We start from the raw sequence: 23,129 nt of genomic DNA, 5'->3' as shown, positions 1-23,129 counted from the left end.
ACTTAACTCTCTCTGTTGATTTAATGTCAAGAACTTCAGTTAATGTGAAAAATACATTTGGTTGATATAGTATAATGGACAAAATAAAATGCCTTTACATTTTATTAAACTTTGTTCAGCCTGAAAATCCGTGCTCAGGCATATTCGACTTCCTGTCTTGTCTTAAGCATCCCCAAATTCGCCAATTCAGCATGTGAAAAGCCTTTTAGAGAACAGATTCCCAACAGAGAGAGAGGCTGAGTATTTTCCATTTTACTTATACTTTAATTCAAAGGGGCCAATACTGATTTTCATAACTTCAGGAAAGGAGAGAGGAACTAGATTGTGATTGTGTGTGTGTGTGTGTGTGTTGTATTGTGTGATTACACTTCTACTCTGAACTTTGAGACCTCAAAGACTTTCTCATTAATAAAATGTAAGTATAGTAGCCAGAAAGAGTAATGGGAATGAAAGCATTTTAAGCAAATTGTAAAAGGGGTGGGGTCGCTGAGCTTCACTGACAACTCTTGTCCTGGTTGGCTTCACTGTCCGGTTCCATTGCGTCAGGATGGCATTTCTGGCCCCATCCCACTTCCCTGGTCCCATCAGTCGAAACTGATATGGGCTGCAAGGGCCAAAGTACACCTCCAGGGCCAGGTGGGGATCTGTCAGGAAGAGCCATGGTATGTTAGGCTTGGCCCCTATGAAAGAGCCCAGCTCATCCATATATGTGATATAATCTGTCTGCAAAGTCTGGCTCTGGCCAAACCTGAAGAAAGAAGAGAACATACTGCAATAAGTGTTACAGTTGCAAATAAGAGCATTAATTTCTTATGTTTTCTTTCAGAAAAATAATATTTTAAATATCAATTCCATTTATGCCCCCCTTTTCTACAAAATTGAATTTATTGCTTTTTCTTTGGCTAAGTGAGCTGCTTTTCTCCTCCTTCCTAATCTCTATCTGAGTTTGATGTAATGTTGGACTTTTGCCTTTGGCCATGTGGCGTGGAGTATACTGACCCTCTGGTTTAAGGAGACCAATTAACTTAGTTTACTCATTAACACATTATTCTTTATAATACATTGCTTAGAATCTGCCCCAATGTTAGACTTTCAGATTAGTTTGTTTAAAAGTGGGATCATGGATGGTTTTAATACTTCTATAATCTAATAATATAAATTGTTTCATACTAAAGAAAACAAAAAATATTTTACTGCAAAATATATACTTCCTCGAAAGATTTTGAAATGGCCATTCAGAGGGCCTGCAGATGGAAACAGCCCTGAAAAGCTGCCTTTGTGAAGGAGATTTTTATCTGTGGAGAAAAGAAAGGGAAGTAAACAGAAGATGGAAACTAGGTTTCTCGGAGGCCTCCCTTGCCCACTCTCAGAAATATTAACTCGCAGGAGAGAGAGACTGAGAGTCAGGCACCGCTGAATGTCTGACAGAGAAACTTTCATCATAGGCTACTGACTCTGAGAGCCGCTCTCTGTGAGGTTTCGTCTGCAGAACAGGACAGCCTTTGTTTGACATGCTTTCTTCCCTTCAGTCTCCTATATCCTGTGATGTTACCTCTGAAATCACCTTTAAAAAAATTATGACTGTGAAAAAAAATGTAATCACTCCATCTTTCTTCTAATCTCCAAGCTTCCGTTATTCATTCCTGAGCATAGGCCAAGCTAACTATGGGAGAAATTTTGTTTATAGTTTAACTTTGAAACAAAGATGGTAACAGCCCTTTCCCGAAGCAAACCCCCTCCTTGCTTGGGGGTCAGACTGCTTTTGTAGAACTAACAAATTAGCCACAAGGTAAGAAATTAGTCATGCAGTCAGAAGTCTCCAATTGCTCCTGTGGATAACATCACCATTTTTAAAACCTAAGATTGGTGCTCAAGATATTTTTCAGACCCTGCATTCTGATGGGCCAGCTGGCACTACCCAGACTGGTAAACTGGTTCATCTTGTCATGTGGTCTCCTCCCAGGAAGACCAGAAGACAAGCTTTGACTCCCTATGGTTTCATGCCTGATCCAACCAATCAACATTCCCCATTCCCTAGCCCCGGACTACCAAACTATCCTTAAATAAACCTAGCCTCTGAATTTTCATGGAGGCTGATTTGAGTAGTAATAAACTCCTGTCCTTCTGTTTAGCTGGCCAGACCCCAGAAGAGGGTTCTTGGACCTCTCACAAGAAGGAATTCAGGGCCAGTCTGTAAAGTGAAAGCAAGTTTATTAAGAAAGTAAAGAAATAAAAGAATGGCTACTTCATAGAGCAGTGGCGTGGGCTGCTCAACTGAGTATGCTTATAGTTACTTCTTGATTACATTTTAAACAAGGGGTGGATTATTCATGAGTTTTCCAGGAAAGAAATGGGCAGTTCCCAGAATTGAGGGTTCCTCCACTTTTTCGACTAGGTAGGGTAACTTCCTGATATCGTCATGGCATTTGTAAACTGTCATGGTGCTGGTGGGAGTGTCTTCTAGCATGCTAATTCATTAGAATCAGCATATAATAAGTAGTAAGGATGACCAGAGGTCACTTTTTTCATCATCTTGGTTTTGGTGGGTTTTGGCCAGCTTCATTACTGAATTATGTTTTATCAGCAAGGTCTTTGTGACCTGTATCTTGTGCTACCCTCCTATCTCGTCCTGTGACTAAGAATGCCTAACCTCCTGGGAATGCAGCCTAGGGGTCTCAGCCTCATTTTACCCAGCCCCTATTCAAGATGGAGTCACTCTGGTTCAAATGCCTCTGACAGCTGTGTGTTTATTAAACTCTCTCTATTGGAAAAACCTGCTGTTCTCAGTGCATCAGCTTTTCTGGGCAGTGAGCAAGATGAATCTGTTGGGTGATTACACCTCCCCCAAAGCACAGAGAAACTTGGTCCGGGCTGCTGTTCTTTGGACTCATTAATTTCCTCTGAAAAATCATTTACTTTTACACTTCCATCTCCCCTATCCCCAGTGAAGAGAATATTTAAACATGAACGAACTGGCCCTCCTTTGAGTTCGTGTTTTCTAAGGCTCTTATGCACACATGTGCACATGATAAATCTGTTATGTTTTTCTCTTGTTAACCTGTCTTTTGTTATAGGGGTGTTGGCCATTACCTCTTATGACAGAAAAGAGATCACCCCCTTTCTGCCTCTATAGTTCTTTTAGTTGGAACGTGGCCTAATTTGCTTTTTCAAACTCTAAAGAGCAGCTTATAATTTAAACAATAAGATGAACATTTTAACCTCTCTGTTTCCTCATCTTTATTCCTACTGGGCTCTAAAGGAAAGGCTATCAAGCTGCATGAATTGTTAGCACACAAAAGTGCCCAACTCTGAGAGGTGTTCTGTGAACTGGATGAAGTTGAGCAGAAGAGGTTTTGTTGAATCTGAGGATTCCATTTCTTTTCTTCTCTAGGCCCTGAGTGGGTGACTACATTGTGGCATTCAATGTGAGAGAAGAAAAATAGCTCAGAGTGGTCTGCGCTATGTGGGGTATGCAAAATTTATCAAGCTCAGATAGCCAGGCATATGGGACTTGTCATGTTGCCCTCTACCAATGCCTGGGGGCAATTGTTAAAAGGCATTTTGATTCCTGACTAGCTGTCTCACCCATCATCTTCATGTTCCTGGAATTTGTGATACAAAGAACAGTGTATAGCCAATCAATAGCTACATAATTTTAATGTAACTTCTTGGTAAACAACTTAGAAGTTGACTCTTTTGTTTTTCCTTTAAAAGCCTACTTGTAACTGCTGCTAACGGAGTGTATATTCAGGGCAATTTGACTCTGTGCTCCTGCGTTGCAGTCCTCAAACTTGGCCCAAATCAATTCTTTGTATATTAAATTTGTCTCCGTGTTTTCCTTTAGGTTGACATATCAACGCCATGTTAAATGTTTGAAAAAGTAAAGAAACTTCCTATATTCAGTTGACGTTGGAAGAACTCAGGGGTTAGGGGCATTGAGTCCTCTTGCAGTCAAAAATCCATGTGGAACTTTTGACTCCCCAAATGCTTAACTCTTATTAACCTACTGTTGACTGGAAGCCTTACCAATAACACAAACAGTTGATTAACACATATTTTGTATATCATATGTATTAAATACTATTCTTAAAATAAAGTAAGCTGGAGAAAAGAAAATGTTATTAAGAAAATTATGAGGAAGAAAAAATATGTTTACTATTCATTAAGTGGAAGTGGCTTATAAACATCTTCATCCTCATCATCTTTATGTTGAGTAGGCTGAGGAGGAGGAGGAGGAGAAACAGAAGGGGTTGGTCTTGCTGTTTCATGGGTGCAGAAGTGGAAGAGATGAAGGAGGTAGAATTGGGGGCAGGAGAGGCAGGCACTTTGGTGTAATTATGGAAATACATAATAATTTCTGTCTGACTTTTGCTTTTTTATTTCTATAAAGATTTTCTATATAGCAGTAATCCTTCCTCTATCATTGCTTTAGTTTCAGTGCCTGTATCATAGAGGGGCCTATGTTATAAAAGAAGTCAAAAGCGGTCTCTAATAACTGGAACATGTCTGCCAGATTATCTAATGTCAGTTCATTTCTGGCATGGCTTTTTCTATGTCTTCCTTCTCATATGGCACTGCTTTGGAAGCACTCATCTCCATCAAGTCATCTTTTAGTTCCTCTGGCGTGGAATTAAAATAGTGGTGTCTATTAGCTCTTGAATTTCTCCATGATCCATATCTTGAAATGCTTCACCTTCGCCTTTTTATTTTGCCATATCCACAATCTTTTTCGAGATTGGCTCTGTTGTAAATCCTCTGAAGTCATATATAACATCTGGACATAGTTTTCTCCAGGATAAATATGTTGTTTTAGGATTGATGGCTTTCATGGCTTTTTCTATAACAATTAGGGTATCTTCGATGGTATAATCCTTCCAGACTTTCATGATGTTCTCTCTATTGCGGTTGTGTTCCACAGCATTGACAATCTTTTCCATAGAGTACGGTACGTGATGAGCATTAAAGATCCGTATGACTCCCTGATATAAAGGCTGAATTAGAATGTTGTGTTTGGGGGAAATTAGACCACTTAGATGCCTTCGATGTTGAACACATGGGGTTCTGGGTGGTCAGGGGCATTGTCTATATCAAAAAAAAACTTTAAAAGGCAGTCTGTTATTGGCAAGGACTTTCTGACTTCAGGGACAAAGCATTGATGGAGCTAATCCAGATAAAGGGTCTTGTATAACCAAAAGAGAGGAAGCTGAGATTCATCTTTTCCCTTCAAGGCTTGAGGGGGTAGCTTCATAGATAGGGGCTGTCCTGATCATAAATCTGACTGCATTTGCACTAAACAGTAGTTAGCTTATTATTTCCCTCCCTAATCCTGGTGCTCACTTCTCCTCCTTATTAATAAATGGCCTTTGTGGCTTGCTTTTTTTTTTTTCCCAGCATAGGGCACTTTTGTCTGCATTAAAAATCTGTTCAGGCAGATATCCTTCCTCCTCAGTGATTTTCATAATGACATCTGGGAATTCTTCTCCTCCTTCTTGGTTGGTAGCAAGCATGTCTCCTGTTATCTTTACATTTTTTAAGCCAAAGCTCTTTCTGATATAATCAAATCATCCTTTGCTGGCATTAAATTTTCCAGCTTTAGATCCTTCACCTTCCTTTTACTTTGTCATATAATGACTTCACTTTTTCTCAAATTATATTAGAGTCTATATGTATACTTTCTTATAGCAATCCTGAATCCACATAAAAAGCTTCATTTTCAATACAAAATAAAAATATATTTTACAAAAAGTGCAAGATGTCATGACTGCTGGCATAGCTGCACTAGATTCATTTATCTTGAAATGGTGGGCAACTAGAGCTGCAGACCTCAATGTATAGTATATATTAAGCAACTCAATTTTTTTCTTATAATGTCATAACTTTTCTGTGCTTCTTGGGAGCACTTCCAACATCATTAATGACACTTCATATGGAGCCCATGGTGTTATTAAAGGCTTAAGGAATTGCACTAAACGTGATAAAAATATGTGAGAACCTTGAGAGATCACTTTTTACTGTGATGCAGAATTTACTGGAGCTATGAGCTGCTCAGGTGAAAATGATTAATGTCACACAGCATTTTAAGTAGATACTCAAAACACTTGAGCTCACTGCAATACCAACAGGAGGTGGCTACAAAATTATTATACTAGTACATCATGTACTACCATTAATTTTATGCAGTTATGACAATATTGCATCTTTGTTTACATTTCTCTTGGCTATGAATGGTGCCATGTATAGTCTGTTAGAGTTTGTATGCATTAAGTTTTGATAAATTTTAATTTTTTAATAATAGATGTGTGTATATTTCATGGTAGTAAATGATAAAATAGACTAGTATCTACATATATTTTATACATGGCATCTTTTTCTTAATTCAATATTTCTAGGCTACACAATTCATCTGTGAGTTTTTTAAATTGCTGCAAATCTCCAAAAAATTGCAATTTTTTTTTTTTTTTTTGAGATGGAGTCTCACTCTGTCACCTAGGCTAGAGTGCAGTGGTGCCATCTCGGCTCACTGCAACCTCCACCTCCCTGATTCAAGTAATTCCCCTGCCTCAGCCTCCTGAGTAGCTGGGATTACAGACGCACGCCACCGTGCCCGGCTAATTTTGTTTTGTATTTTTAATAGAGACAGGGTTTTACCATGTTGGCCAGACTGGTCTCGAACTCCTGACCTCAGGTAATCCACCCACCTCAGCCTCCCAAAGTGTTGGGATTACAGGCGTGAGCCACCGTGCCCAGCCTGCAATATGTTAATTGAAAAAAATTCATGTATAAGTGGACCCATATAATTCAAACCTGTGTTGTTCAAAAGTCAACTGTAGTCATTTATAGAGTCGTTTCTTAACCTCAGCACTATTGACATTTTGAGCCAGATAATTATGTGTTTTGGTGGACTGTGCTCTGCATTGTTGGATGGTTAGCAGAATCCCTGTTATCTACCCGTAAGATGCTGGTAGCATGCCCTCTCCATTCACAATGACCAAAAGTGTCTCCAGATTTTGCCATATGTCCCCTGGGGGGCAAAATTATCACTGATAGAAAACCTCTATTCTTGAGTTACACAAAAGAAGTGTAATGACTGTTTACTATCTAAATATTGTTTGATTATTGCAAGTGTTCGAAAAATGTAAAGTCTGACCAATGACAATATTTAGAGCATATTAATGGTTTTCTACATATAAAGGCACATTTTAGGACTTGCTCTATTAGCAAGTACAATTTCTTACCACTTGAGTTTTTTCCCCATTTTCTCATCAATGTCATCCATCATTTCATTCATAGTTGGCAGGGTACATGAGTCTAGAAAAGAAATGAAGAGAAAAATATTGAAAAACACAAAGACATCAGAAATGCATAATGACATATGATGGAAGTCATTTGGTTTTTATAAACTGCATTCCTGAAAATTTTTGTATTAAGAGGAGCTGTCTTTGATATCTTTAGCAAAATACCAGTTCACAGAAACAAAGACCTGAAAAGTTAATGCACCTTCTTTGGGAATGGCAAAGCTGGCCTGTAGTGAGATAGTGACAGCAGAGATAGTCGTAGCTTCAAATCACTCAGTCTCTTATTTCTGTAACATTATGGAGGACCTAATCCTCAACATATGTGCTCAGTACACTTCATGCATATAATAGCTTAATAATTTCTTCCTATTTTTTTCTATATCTTCTTCCTAAAACTTCTCTGAAGAAAGAATCTGGTAAAACAGTTCCCTTTAAGGTTTCTGACATTTTAAAATGAGATAATGGAAGGAAGCATAGGATTTTAAACATCTTCTGCAGCTATTTAAAGTGTTTCAAGGGGCAGTGGACACTTTTTAGCTTTTTGCAAATTTCACTACATCAATGCAACTTCTTTTAACTGAAGATGGTAGCTTATTTGCCTTTGTAACGATGGATGAAAGTTGCTCTAAAATTTGCAATGCATGAACACTTCCCAGTCATCGTTAGGGTCTTATGTCAGCCTGGTAGTACCCTATGATTGATATTGGCTGGACACCCTGCTGGAAAGCACGAGGCCAGATTTTTGTTCTGCTTCATTTGTTGTTGTGTTCTAAATGCCAGGTTAGAGTCTAACAGATAGCAGGTGTTCAGTAAATATTTGTGGAATAAATAAATGATATCATTTGCTTCATGAAAATTTCCTAGGTTTATGAACTGCATCCAGTCTTCTCATAATACCTCAGGCTCTTGGCATTGTTGTGCCTTTCAAAGGAAAAAGGCAATGGAAGTATTTTGCAGGGAGCACATTTACAAAATATTTAATGATGGGGTTTATTTAAATAATGATATTTCATGGTATATGTGAAATAGAAATTTATCTATAAAAATTTTAGATAATATATATATATTCCATGATTGTTATGTTTTACTAATTACCAATAGTGTAAGTTTTTATAGATTAGTTATGTTAGCTAAGTTATACCTATATTGGTCAATATTTTGGAGAATACTTGAGTAAAAGAACATTTTTAGTAATAATGATAATAATAGTATGACTGGAGTAAATTAAATCAATATATTTGAGACATTGCCTTTCTCCATGTAATCCTCATATCTTGATTTCCTCACATAAGCCTACTTGTAGTCCCTGGAGACCATGAGGTCTAGAGTAGAGGGAGGGAAGAAGAAGATTGTCACGAGAATCAGAGTGGCCTGACTTTGTTATTCTGACAGAAGTTGACACCAGTGAGATTTCTGGCACACCTCCAACACTCACCAGGGCCCTTCCAACCTTCATAATGTAGCCTGACATTGCAGTTATCCTCTGCTAGTTTTTTCTTGCTTAAAATCTTGCAAAGTCCTTCTAAATCCCTATGAGAAGTTTAAGCTCTTTAACATGACTTACAAACCTTGCATTTCTTGCCACTCCCTGCCTCTGCTTTATATTCCCTTCCCACCAAAATGTTTCTGGGTCCTTACACATTTCATGCTTTTCCTCACCTTTATGACTTCCTACATGCTGTTTGCTCTGTGTGAAACAGCTCACTGTCCAACTCCCCTCACCTTTATGACTTCCTACATGCTGTTTGCTCTGTGTGAAACAGCTCACTGTCCAACTCCCCTCGCTAGAACTCCCCCAAATTTCCCCTATTATGGCATCCCCCACACCCCATTTTAAGCTCTGAGAGGTCAAGGAACATGATTGTCTTGTTCTCTTTGTATCCCTAGCACAGTGCTTTGCATATAGCACGTGTTCAATAAATGTTCATTGATAAAATGAATGAAAGACAGAATGGCCCACCTACTTGCAAATACTTTAGCAGCCCAGCGGGCTTGCAGGTCTGCTGTGGGGATGGCAGCTCCAAGGGACTGAACCAAGCCAATCACAGCCAAGGTTGGCTTCTCCATTAGTGGGGGAAAGATGCCTTTAGACAAGGTGACCTCATTGTTTCTGCTTTTCATGATGGTCTCATCAAGGAAGGGGTAGGAATAATCATAGTCTGTTGCAAAGATGACAGAGTCGATAGCCTCAAACACGGTCCCATCCTCAAACACAGCTGAGGTTTCTGTGAACTCCTTCACACTGGGCTTGATGGACACAAGGCCACACAGGATGCGGGATGGGAGCTCATCATTGAACACAGGCTCTTTTCTCAGGGAACTACAGAAATGAGAGGCAAACATCCTTGCTGTAAATAGCTCATTTCCAAGACATACCTGCAACAGCCCATAACATTGAAATGACATCGAGCAGTTAAACATCAGCATGAGTGCTATTGAACTCTCTTCTCTCATGGCAATTCCTTTCCTAAATGAGAATAAAACTAATTTACAGACATAATAAAGTGGTTAAGAATGCCAACTCTGGAAGCAAATGGCCCAGGTTCATAACCTAGCTCCATCTCTTACTAGTTGTTACTTTTCTGTATGTTTCTTTATGTGTAAAATTGGGGATGGTGATGGAATCTTCCTCATAGGTTGTTGTGAAAATTAAATGACCAATTATCCTTAAAGTACTTAAAACAGTTCCTGGTAATTGCAAGCACTGTTGTTATAAGTGCACTATTAACATAACTTTAAAGTCTTGCTTACATGGGGAAGTCAAACTTGCAGTGGTGGGAAGTTTTATTGCCATGTTTGGTTTTCTTTCATCAGCTGTGTCCACAAAAAAGTATAACAACGTTGATACTGCATTTTAGTTGCCAAAATTCTAGGAATAATATTTTTCAGGACGATATATTTCATTTTGATTTAAGTTTCCTTTGAGATTCTGGAATTTCCTGCAAGTATCTCAGACACAAACTTTGTAAATCCTGAAATGTGTCTCTACTTCCATATCATTTTCTGTCTTTCTAATCCTGCAACCTCTTCTTTTACCTTACAAGGTAGCAAAACATAGATTGCAATGAAACCTGTTTTTTCTCCCCCTTTCCCCCTCCAGAAACTTTGGGTAATTGGAATCCTTTCCAAAAGGAAGCTTAGTTTTTAGAATGAATGCATCTCCAAAACTATGTTTTAATTGTCAAAATGGAAAGGCCAAAATATAATTTATAGACACTCTTACAAGATAAAAAAATCTTAACCAGCTCAAGCTATGGGACTTATATTGAACATAATTTTTAAAAACTTTTATTTTAGGTTTGGGGGTCCATGGTTTGTTATATAAGTAAACTGTGTGTCACAGGGGTTTGGTGTACAGATAATTTCGTCGCCTGGGTAATAAGCATAGTACCTGATAAGTATTTTTTCTAATCCTCTCCTTCCTCCCACCCTCTACCCTCAAGGAGGCCCCAGTGTTAAATGCACAAAATCAACATTTTTTTAGGGTTATAGCAGTCTGCACGACTTGGTAGTATAAGTGCTTCGGATTGACAGTTTAGCTCCTAAATCTGGCATTTGCTCTTTTGATTTGCAGTTCCTCCTTTTTCTTAACCTTTCTCTGAACACAATGAAACTTTTGGCTAGCATGGACCAGGAGATAAAATTTCTCAGTTCTTTCTTTTCTTATCAACTTAAATATTCTTTTTTTCTATTGATATGCTGGTTCTTCTACCTGGAGTGACCTTCCTAATTAGTAAGTGTTGGGCCCTGTCTCTATAAAGAAGTAAATAAATGAATTGACTAATCTTATGGGCCATGTTAGTCCTGTGACTCTTCATTGCTTTACGTGTTCCATGCCTCCTGATGGTTCTGCAAAAATGTCAACATTTCGGGGTGGAAGAAGTGTATACTTTTGTTTTGAGACATCCTACTTGCTGAGACATGTTGATTAACACTGTTTTGTTATTTGCTCCTTTGAAGCACATTAAGAAATTTGAAACTAAGAAGAACCAATTTTTTTAAAGCTTTATCATTTACAAAGCAATTCTTGTATTTTTATATTATTGAATACCACAACCGTCTTGAAAAGCAGGTGTTATTATTGATATCCCCTTTCATCCATAAGCATGGACAAGATATTCTTCCAAAAAACCAATTTAAGTTTGTTCAGTCCTCAAAGTTCTATGTGTTAGCTTGTAGCTATCACAAAAGAAGCATGCATAGCAGGGTGATTTATCTGCCAGCATCATCTCCATTTCAGGTTTTTCTATACCCTTTCTGTACTAGACTAATTTCAATAAGGTTTCCAAGCCATACATGGTCTCTGGGTATATCTTGTCACCTGTGAAACCTTTAGTTTAATGTTACTAGGCTCAATGAGACAACAAAAGTAAGTTCTAGAGAGAATACATTCACTTAAATGAGTGCCCCCCCTTTTTTGAAAAAGAAATTCTAGTTTTAAGTACCCATTTAAAGGCATCAGGCCGTAGTTCTCATGCTTAAACCATGTGTTCATCTTCTGGACATATAACCAGTCAGAGACGAATGAAGGAAGGACATTCTGGAGAAAGGATGCAAAGCGGGTAACATACACCATATCCCAAGGATAGCCATCATCCCAGACCCGACTCATGACCCAGGAACCACTTCTGGTACTGATAACGACCTGGTGGGGAAAGGCAACACAGATTTCAGTATCACTTTGTGAGAAATAAACAAACACAACACACTTCTTTGGGCGCTTTCATGCATTTTCCTCAATATCCAAGTAGGAACACTTTTAAAAGGTGGGTCTAAATAAATTGATTAGCAGCCATAAAAAAGAATGAGTTCATGTCCTTTGCAGACACATGGATGAAGCTGTAAAAACCATCATCCTCAGCAAACTAACACAGGAACAGAAAACCAAACACCGCATGTTCTCACTCATAAGTGGGAGTTGAACAAGAACACATAGACACAGGGAAGGGAACAACACACACGGGGACCTGTCGGGGGAGTGGGGGGCATATGCATACCTATGCTTGTTCTGTATGTGTATCCCAGAACTTAAAATAAAAAAAAAAATTTAAAGTCTAAAATTTAAACTCATAGAGACAGGACTCTCTCACCACCCCTGAGGGCTGGTGTGTAGTTGTTGAAAGGATTAGAACCATACCTCAAGGAACAATAGGGCTCTGTGTTCAACTGTGATGGTTTAATCTTCACACACTCATAGACTAGGATGGCAAGTCTGGTAGGGACCAGATGATCCAGTGAGCCCCAGAGGTTGTGGCTGGTGATAGTGTGCTAGGTGGAGGAAAAATGTAGCTAAATCTCTAGCTGAAATTAGGCTGATGAGGTGTCAAGGATTTAATTCTGTTCTCTGTCCCTGGTTGTCTTTTCCAGTTCTCCCTACACACATACCCCAAGGACTTTTCCTGAGCAACCCAAACCATGGCAACTGCCTCAGCCCTGAGATGAGTCTGGCTGCTTATCTATTTTACCATCTTTGCAAAATAGACTTTTACTTTGTGATAACTGAAGGGAAGTTTTAGTTTAAAAAATTTAGGTTTTATTTACATCCATTTAAGAATTTATTTATGGAGAACCTATTTTCTTAAAAATATGTTGTTTCTTTAGGGTCTATTGGTGATACATGATTCAGCTTGGAGTCCTCTGGGAAGTCTTCCTTGACCTTATCCAGGCTAAGTTAGATTCTCTTTTCCCTGTGTTGCTATTGCCACACCTAATTCTACTGGAAGACTCACTACCTCCTTTGGTAATAGTCTGTGTGTACCTGTGAACCTCATCTCCATCCATTGACTCTTCCTTGAAGTCAGGAACTAGTTTAACTTATTTATGCATTTTTTTTTGTTTTTCATAGTTCTGACACATAGTAAGCATAGTAAGTGCCCAATATTTGTTAAGCATCTGCTGTTGATTGAATTAATGTTAGTAAATACCAAATCATGTATATCTTTCAGAACTTCAGGGTAGTAAACAGAGTGCTTTTTGCATGATAGGTTATAATTAATACTGTTAAATAAATAAAGATTAAGTCTGACCAGGAGCTAGTCTGTTTGGAGGTGATCAGAATATAAAATGAAAACAAGAAATACACACATACACACTCACCTATCCATACACACACTCATGCACTTATCTTTGGATTCAATGGAATGTACTTCCTTACTAGCATGGGCCACATTACGTGGCTTCACATGGAGGATATCTCAAGTCCTCCTTGATTTAAAGGACTACATACAAAAAGTGGATCTCTTGTGATGTGACATGTAAGTACCATCCTTAGTGCCTTGGCTGCTGACTTAGTAGCACAGCCCTACCTTAGGTTTATTTCCCAAAACCTTTATGTCATGTACCTGTGTAGCCAGACGGCTGAGCTCAACAGCAATGTCAGATCCCGAATTCCCCAGACCGATCACGAGGACCCTCTTCCCCTTGAAGGCTTCTGGATTCTTATAATCCCGGCTATGGAGGTAGTTGCCTCGAAACCGGTCCAGGCCTAAGTGGAACATGGTGAGTGGTTTGAACTGATTTTCAGAAATTATGAAGATGTTTTCTTTGTGTCTTTTTAAACCTATTATCGGTTTTAATTAAAAAATTCCCCCGTTGAAGTGTATCCATTTAGCATTTTTTGACCTTAAGCCCCCGAAAAGTTACTTTTAGTGTCTTAAAAAATCTTAAGGCATGAGAATTTATGTTTCGATAATAATAATGGTTAATATTTATTGAGTTAACTCTGTGGGCTAGATCCTCTGCTAAATGCTTTACATGTTTTAGCCATTTGATCTTGATAACATCCCTGCATGGTAGGCTATTGTCCCTGTTTTAAAAGATGAGGAAATTGAGACAAGTTAAGTGGTAAGGAACTAGTGGAATAATAAGTTGAACCCAGGTGTTCTGATCCCATGCTCATAAACATTAAATATACTGCCTGTTAACATTAAGAATTTTAATCTTATTTTCCTTCTGAACCTTTACTCTTTAATTTGACTTAGCCTACGGACATCATACCCAGACATGGGAACTCTAATATCTTTGAGTAGACTGTGTTCCTGTGGCATGGAAGGAAGGCTCCATCTATGTTGTATTTATTTCAGGTTTGCCAGTTTTGGATGGTAATGAAGTGTGCTGCTATACACACACCCATGCATGTACCCACACGCAAATCACTGAGATTTCTAAAGTTTATTTGAAAATTGTGGATGAAGATGAAATTAGAAACTTAGGAGTCTCTTATAAATAACATAAGCCATTTGGCAGTTGGACTCCTTTTTTGAATGTAAATGTGGTCGGAGATCCCATGTGCTGTCAGAACTTATATTTCAGTTACTGTCTGTAAAATAGGAACTTGTGTTTGTCTGATCTCTGGCTTGCAGGTCCTTGATTTTTTTAATATAAGGACTTGTGAAGCTATTTATTACTATATCTATCCTATCATTAAACTTAATTTTTTTCTTTTGAAATCTTTGGGACATTAAGAATAATCATTATGTAATGTCTATAGAACTATATGTTTCTAACTCTTGAGGTTTGCATATAAAGTCCCCAGATTATTATATATTTTTCAAACTTACCAGGAAAGGAATCAGTTGGCAGATTGGGGTATACATGGTGTCCTGAACAAATCATTACAGCATCAAAAACAGTAGATTCCTGTTTCCCATCCTTTTCAGTAACAACAACCCATTGGCCCATGACTAAGAAGCTGGTACATTTCTTTATACTGGAAACCAAGGTCTTGAAACCAGAAAATTTATTTTTCTATTTACAATTCTGTATGTGAAAATTTTTTTCCTTCTTGCTTTGTTTCTGTGGAAGAAATAATTGTTATGAGCTCTCTTGGTCATTCAGAGATGTATAGAAAGATATTAAAATTGGAGTCACAGTGAATCTTCAGTGAGTATTTGAATCTCACAAGAAAAATTACTCACTGGAGTACATCTACTTTTTGACATCAAGTTAGTAGATTAAGGGGTAAATCACACTGAATATTTTTGTGAATGATGTCATCTAACAAATCTGTGTTATTTTCTTATGGCTACTCTCTACTGACATGACTTCCTCCTTTTCTGACCTCATCTTCCATCTACTCAATAAATATGGGACTATCTCAAGGTTTGATCATTGGCGTCTCTTTTGCTCTGCATAAATACTCTACCTTAGAAATATTAGCAACTTTCATGGTATGAATATACAAATACATCTATCCTTGGTCTCTCTTCTATCCAGTTTAGCTTGACCTTTCCATCTGGAGGGCCACCTAATACTTCCTCATATGTAGCAGGTTTTGATTGACCTACTTAAATTTCCTTTGAAACTGGCTTCTGACTTTATTTCTTTGAATGATGACATGAACCTCCCAGTCACTTATGCTTCAAATCCACGACTTGTTTTCCTTGTTATTTCTCCATCCTTGCCTTACGTTTAAACAATAATTTCTCTCCCAATCTCACACTTTCTTTCCATGATTGCTAACACTGCCTTCATTCAAGTCCTTATCACTCCCTTGCATGGACTATGGCAAAAACTCTAACTAGCCTGTCTTCAGTCTCCCATTTCTTACAAGCCATCGTTTGTCCTGCTTATCAGATTAATCTTTCTAAAGGACCATATTATTTCATGTCTCCTGCTCAATTTCTGTTACTTCACAGCCTCTTAAACTTATTCTACATTTCGAATGTGATTACTATTAAGTCCATGCAATTTTGTTCCAATTTACTCTTTTGGTTTTATTTTCTGTTATTCCCACAGACTTTTCTGGAACATATGCTGCAAATTGCTTCCCTAATGTCCATTCTCCCTTCATTCTTACTAACAGAACCCTGATTTTGTTTGGAGTGACAACATACCCAGCAAAGGGATGCATTTTCCAGGTTCCTGCGCAACTAAGGTGTCCTGTGAGATATAAGCAGACAATGTTGGACAGCTTTTTCAGGAGAATTTGTAAAAGGGGAGCTGATTCAGCTGGGAGAACATCCCTTTGCCCTTTATTCTTTCCTTTTTTTTTTTTGGCCTAGAAGGCAGATGTGATGGCTCCAGCGTCAGCAACTGTTTTGGACCACAAGGCAAACCTCATGATGTAGGCCTCATGCTAAGAAGGGTGAAGCTGAATCTTTGATGACTTGGGTGCCATCACAGAAGCTCTGGGTGTCCCTTCTTTGGACTTCTTTTACATGGTTGCAAAATAATCCTCTGTTTTTCAAAATCACAGTATTTACACACTAGTTTACTGATATATGTGGCCATATCTCATCTTAGCAGATATATCTCCCTCCTAGCCAACTTGGTTTGCCCACACTGTTCTCCAAATGAGCAGGGCATTTTCTCACCTCTCTAATTGTACTCATGCCACTCATTTATCTAAAACACCTGCTAAATACAACTAAATTTTACCTCCTGTAGAAAATACCTTCCCCCAAAGTGTTGCCTCTTGCTTCATGATCTCCATAGCATTGTTTTATTTATAAACAAATCATAGATAGCTTTAAAAAGTTTTCTCTTTGATTGAAATTGTTACTGGAATCTTGTTACTTACTCTTTATATATTTATTTTGAAATAACTTCGTGACAGCTGAGTCTTAGACCTCCTTTTCTTTTACATGTAGCACATAGCACAATCCTAGCACACAGTAGAAACTTCATTAATGTTTGTTGATATTAATACCGTGATGGAAGCAAATGAATGTAATGAATGGATGGAATAAAATGACTATTGGAAAATTTTATTTTTACTATACATTTGGGGCTACTCCAGGTAAAATAATGATGTAAATATCACCACAATTCATAATTCTGCTGATTGTTTTTCCCACTATAGGCATGTGTTCTGCATTTAACAGCAGTTAATTGAGGTTAAGAGTTTCAAACACACAGACAGAAATGCTCAGTAAAGAGTCCCAAACAAATGTAAAACATTATTCTCACAGAAACAATGCTGAAATCTCAAGTCTTTTTAATAAAAAAAAACTTACGAACTGAGTGGGTAAAAATGGGGGCAATGACTATATTTCCCATTTAAGTTGTTAACCTTTTCATAACGTAATGGGAGAATTCCTACCAAATGCTGTGGTTTTTTGAACCACAACTCATTGGCATTGAACTGACAAAATTCCTAATAAATACTAAAGAATTCTGGATTATTTCCAAAACATCAGAGCATGAGGGTGGAAAGTGGACAATGACGGGATAGCTGCCTCCATTTTCTAAGGTAGTCTGGAAGTTCTCAGGGAGTAGTGGACTAATAAGTCTAGTAGAAAAAAAAAATCAGTGCATGAATGCTTTATAATCAGAGCCAACCTTTGATTACTGAGGTGCCCAAACATTTGGCTCTAAGTTTTATAATAGTTTGCTGTCTCCTTTTCTCTAACCCACACATACATTAATTTCAACAGTACAAGTTATGAGGCCCCTACCTCAAACTGTATGTATCTTAAAAGATCCTTCTTTTGGGCACATGTCTTTATATATTCCTGGAGCTTGCTGTGGTGCATGTAGTTTGGGTAATCATCCGGGTAAGGGAAGTCTGGAAAGCACATCATTTCTTTGGAAGAATTCGTGAATACAGACTGGTAAATGCTGGCTCTGCCTTCTTCTGTGGGGTCCTAGGGAGAATAAGAAAGCTTAAAGAGAAAGCCAAGAATTGTCTTCCCTTCAGCGAACACAGGGGTTTAATTCTTGGTTGACTAAAAAACCCTTTTAATATTTAAAAGCATAAACAAAAATTAAAAGCTCTCAGTAAGATATGGAATGGAAAGCCCTTCACGTAGCACCTGGCACAGAACTGGAGCTCTTTCCACGTGAATCCTCTTACTGTAATTACCCTCAATGTTAGCTCTGTCTTTATAGTCACTTAGTGGTTTTTGCTTTCTCCTGTGCCACCACTGGTTCTGACCTTATACTCAGGTTAAAACAAACAAACAAACAAACAAAAAAACAAAAACCAAAACAGTTTAGAGGAGGCTTTGACTTCCAGCCTATTTATTTGCTCTTGGAGTTTAGCAAACTCTTCACTGGCAGCAACCCGATATTGAAGTGGTTTCCCAACTTTGGCATAATCAGAATCACCTGGAGGGCTCCTTGGACCATAGATTCTTGAGCCCTAGTCTTAGAATTTCAGATTCAATCTGTCTTGGGTATTGTCTGAGGTGGTTTGCATTTCTAACAAGTTCCTGGTGATGCTGATGCAGCTGGTTTAGGAACCACACTTTGACAACCACTGCTCTGTTGTAAATGAACCCTGTTCTTTGGCTCACCAGTTGCTGGCCTTCACTCCTCACCAAAGAAACACAGGAAACCAGAGCCCTTAGAACATGTGTTAGATCTTGGCACTTCATTGTAAAGCCTCTGTGTAATTGAAAAGTGGCTTATCTTTTAGAAGCAGTCAAAGGCTAAATTGAAAATAAACATTTCCTCTCAGTCGTGAGGGTAGGGTAAAAGTGCACACAATGTGCTGCCTTGAACATACATTTCAGAGCTGGCAGCTTTCTGCTTCCAAGGTCCCGGAGGGACTCTTGTGCAATGGGGGAAAGAGATGGAATGTCACGTTGCTGATGGATTCAAGATGTGTATCTCCCTCTCACACCAGATGACCTCTGGAAGAGGGAGACAAAAAGTGCTGGAAAGGGTTGAGAGGATTGTGTCCCAGTGGGGAAGTAGGCGGCTGCCCGAAGCCTCAGTATTTTTTCTGAAGTTGAAAACCTAATCTTCCTCTGTTCATGGTTGCTGTATTTCTCATAAACATGGAAGCACAGGAATTTAAACTTTTAAAAATGTTTGTGGAGGTCAGAAAAAGTGTGAAGGCTCATGCCCAGCAGTTTGGCAGGCTGAGTGCTTCCCTTTCACCCACAACTAGTGCCTTTTACTGATGGTTGTGAGAAGGAGGAGAGGTTGGAAGGAGGTTTTTTTTCAGCTGCCCATTGAAAGGAGGCAGGGCTGAACTGTGGGATGGAGCCTGGTTAAAGGATGTGAGACTCTGTTCTGGGAAACAGATGCTAAGGCCTTGGAATATTTCCATCTTGAAATATTTTTATGCCTCTTGACCCCAGGCAATTATAACACAAGGAGAGAAGAGTACGTACACTACAGCTCCTTGGAATTTTTCCTAAAACACTGTTCTCCAAACAAACACAAAAAAGCAAATGTATTATATAACAAGTCAGTTGCTCCAAGGAGCAGGCATTTTTATTATTTCAATATGAGGTGTGGTTTGAGCCAGTAAGGAGGAAATTCAACTTAGACTCTGCCTCTAGCTGAGGGAGCTTGCCCTAGAACCAGAGATCTAAGCAGCTGTGGGCACCATCTGTCTTAGATGATAACTGTGTTCATCTCTCATCTTTCCCACGAGAACATAAGTAACTTGAGGGCAAAGGCAGAGGTTAATTTCAGAATGTTGTACATGCATCTGAGCAGTCTACCTTGATCTTCTTTCCTATTCCAGCTCTGCTTATGAGTCCCATATCTCCTTGTCTAAATATGCCCTTGAAATATGCTCAAAAGTTGCCTTCAACTTTCTCATGCCTTTCCTTACCTTCCCTCTCAGCTACTGCCAAATCATCTTTAGCTTTACTGAGCTCCCATTATCCTTACTGCCCTAATTATATAGTCACTTATAGTTATTCTAATACTTGTTTTCTCACTGCTTTGACAGTGCTGACTGGTCTCTTATCTGCAGCTATGCTTAACATAGTACCCTACACATAATGTACTCAGTACGTATTAATCGAATGAATATATGAATAAATGAGTGGGAAAAAGTTCAAATAGTCCTGGTTACAGCTTTTGCAATCAAAATGCTACTAACTTATTGTTAAGCATTTTTTTTTTGAAATGGTGTCTTTCTTTGTTGCCCAGGCTGGAGTGCAGTGGCATGATCTCAGCTCACTGCAACTTCTGCCTCCTGGGTTCGAGATTCTCCTGCCTCAACCTCCTGAGTAGCTGGGATTACAGGCACCCACCACCACACCTGGCTAATTTTTGTGTTTTTAGTAGAGATGGAGTTTTTTCATGTTGGCCAGGCTGGAACTCCTGACCTCAGGTGATCCACCGGCTTCGGCCTCCCAAAGTGCTGGGATAATGGGCGTGAGTCTCCGCACTTGGCTGTTAAGCAGCTTGTTATTACAACAGTAATAAAATCTTTTGAGGACATGAGGCCCTATTTAGGAGTGGATGAAACTGAAAACACACTCACATTCAGCCTGCTAGTATGCAAATCCCATTTGGTTTTCATTTCTCAGAAAAAGCAAATAGTGAAAAGTTCAGAATTATCAGGTTTCTGTCTGCTAGAACACCTTCTAAAAAAGGCTTGCAAGATAAAGTCTTATGTAACATGTTAAAAAAATTCCTCTCTGATTATATATTGTGCCAAGCAACTTTTCTAAGAAAAGAAGGAAGGGTTGGGGTGTGTGGAGGGAGCTAAAGTTTTCAGTATTTGTATGGGTCCATCTCCTCACCAGGCCTTTGAGTAGAATATTGCTTACAGACACGACCTTATGGAAAAGAGGAATTTCCTCTTGTGGATAACTCAGAATCCAGCTTTGCATCTTATTGATAACTCAGAGTCCAACTTTGTATGTTATTGATCTTTGTATCATATTATTGCTTCCTTAAATAAACTTTCTGATCTGGCTATATTGGCTAACTCATGGATCCCTCTCTGCACACACCATGTTCATCGCCTTTTCTGTGCCTCCTGATTGTTAGTGTCTAGTACCTGGTGCTGGCACACAGCCAATGCCTGCATAGGTCTATGGAGTGCCATTCGCGGACTGTTGGGAAATGCACTCTCTAGCTGTGTCACAGGGTGTCCTCTGTTTTGCTTGTCTGGGGTTATCCTTCAAGGCTAAGTGTAATCCCTGTGGGAGGTTTACTTTGACCTACTAAGATTTCCGTAGTCCACCCTCTTCTAAAAGTTCGAGGTACTTGTCCATTGAATTGATGGTGACAAGGTCTATCTTGTTATTGTGATTATGTAATCTCTTATTTAAAAGTCTTAGGGCCAGATATATTTTGGAATGTGTACATTTTTGGACTTCGCTCCATAACACTCCTAGACAGATCTGGGGCGGCAATCTGTCAAATGCAATAAAATTTCTGCTGTACAACAGAAAGTGAGCCTTAGCCTCATGTTGATCCAATTCACGTTTTTTAATCTTATGATTTCAGAAGAGATTCTGCTATCAAATGAGTTTTTGCCCATTTTCTATCAAAGGATTGTGGAATTATATTATGGTTTGCTTAATCAAATGAAATGGAACCATTTACAAAGAGTGATTATATTCCATATTTATCATTCCAGTACTTAGCACAAACTAGCAGAATAGATGTTCAAGCATAATTTAATTGTTACTAGGGAGATGGTAGAAAGCCATTTTATGATTTAGTCTAAGCTGTCCACATTTCCCTGAGCAAATGTAAATAAGGAAAATTAAATTCTTGAAAAATATTAACTCTTGATTACCCCCTACTGGGAAATAAAAATTATTGACCTTATATCTCATGGAGTGCTTTAAGGGTTACAAAACCAAATTTTTTTTAAAAAAGCTTGGAGAAGAATAAAGATGTGTTCTAAGTCAGCACTGATATACTCTATTGGAGGAGGCTATTGGTGCAGGCAGGGCAATAACTGAGACCAGGACAGGAAGTAGTTACAAGACGAATGATGTGAATATAATGTTTTCAAGCCAAATATGTATCATCAATAACTGATTACAATGACTGGGAAATTCAGGACAGAAGAACTAGAAGTTTCTCCAAACTTGGCTTTGAAATTTAAAAAAAAAATGTGTTTACAAGGACTATTTCCTAATTATATTATTTCTACGGTGAGTCCAAATGGCAAAGACCATAATTTTTCTCTTTGGATTTGGAGCTGATAGACTATTCAACAACTGCACACACATCACACACAATCATCATCTATTATAATTTCTATCTGCCCAATAGACATAAGTTAATTATAGAATCATATCCTCTGCATTTGACAAATGAGCATTTGAGGTCCAGGGAAACAAAAGCAACTGGCCTGAAATCTGTCTGCCTAGAAAACCTACAAGTTGAAATTAGAACTCAGGACTTCTGACCTCAAGATCTCAGTCCAGGTTTGTTTGCCTCTTTTCCAACCATGTTCCTGGCATTTAAGAGCAATAAAGAATAGAATCGTTTCAGTTACCTGGGAAGGCCATGGTACACTTTTGACTAATTACTAACATTAGTGCCCTTTACAGCTTGGAGATCTGGACTTCACCATGCAGATGATGATGTTTAATGAGCTGAAGATGTCCTTTTCAGGACAAATTTTGCTGGTGTGAAATAGTTTTTAGGGCATTAGTATGATGGGAGAGGTAAGATTTTACTTTCCAGATCTGGAGCTTTTGTGACCTGCCTCCTAAATCTGAATTAGAACTGACCAGATTTGATTTGCATTGGAACCCATCTCCTTTCACTGGTGTTACAATGATGTGCCACTCACCGAGAATTTCCACAGGCCTCCAACATCATTGCTCCTTTCAAAGCAAGTGGGCTCCAGCCCCTCCTCCAGACAGCACCGTATGGCAGCCAAGCCACTGACTCCAGCTCCGATGATGCCAACCCTCTTGCTCATGATTGCCTGTAGGAGAGTCTGGAGAGAACACCTTCAGAAGAGTGTCTTTAATACTTACGATTTTTTCAGTAGAAATTATCAGCCAAGGTTTATGTATCAGGAACCTCACTCAAACATAAGAAGACATAGATGCACATTGATAGTATATGCTCATTATTTTTACCACTTTTGCTACAATAAGATACTAAAACTGGCTACTTCTGATTATTCAATATGTCAAAAATAGCAGAGTCAGTGAATGCTAGAGCAGG

The 23,129-nt window shown here is 38.6% G+C and overlaps 1 protein-coding gene across 1 annotated transcript; it reads right to left on the bottom strand.

The window, feature by feature from the left end:
* On the bottom strand, positions 1–22,878 carry LOC105526332 (putative dimethylaniline monooxygenase [N-oxide-forming] 6). Its single transcript, XM_011962286.1, has 8 exons — positions 22,747–22,878; positions 17,693–17,881; positions 14,855–15,017; positions 13,637–13,779; positions 11,867–11,940; positions 9,260–9,615; positions 7,236–7,308; positions 1–748 (listed from the first exon to the last, which is right to left on the bottom strand). The coding sequence occupies exons 1-8, from the start codon at positions 22,876–22,878 to the stop codon at positions 406–408; spliced, it is 1,473 nt and encodes a 490-aa protein (XP_011817676.1). The 3' UTR covers positions 1–405.
* Between the last annotated feature and the right edge of the window lie 251 nt (positions 22,879–23,129).

Source organism: Colobus angolensis, unplaced genomic scaffold, assembly GCF_000951035.1.
Source record: "Colobus angolensis palliatus isolate OR3802 unplaced genomic scaffold, Cang.pa_1.0 Scaffold59, whole genome shotgun sequence".
NCBI lineage: Eukaryota > Metazoa > Chordata > Mammalia > Primates > Cercopithecidae > Colobus > Colobus angolensis.
Note: the sequence above shows the minus strand (reverse complement) of the source record. Positions and strands in the feature narration are given on the sequence as shown.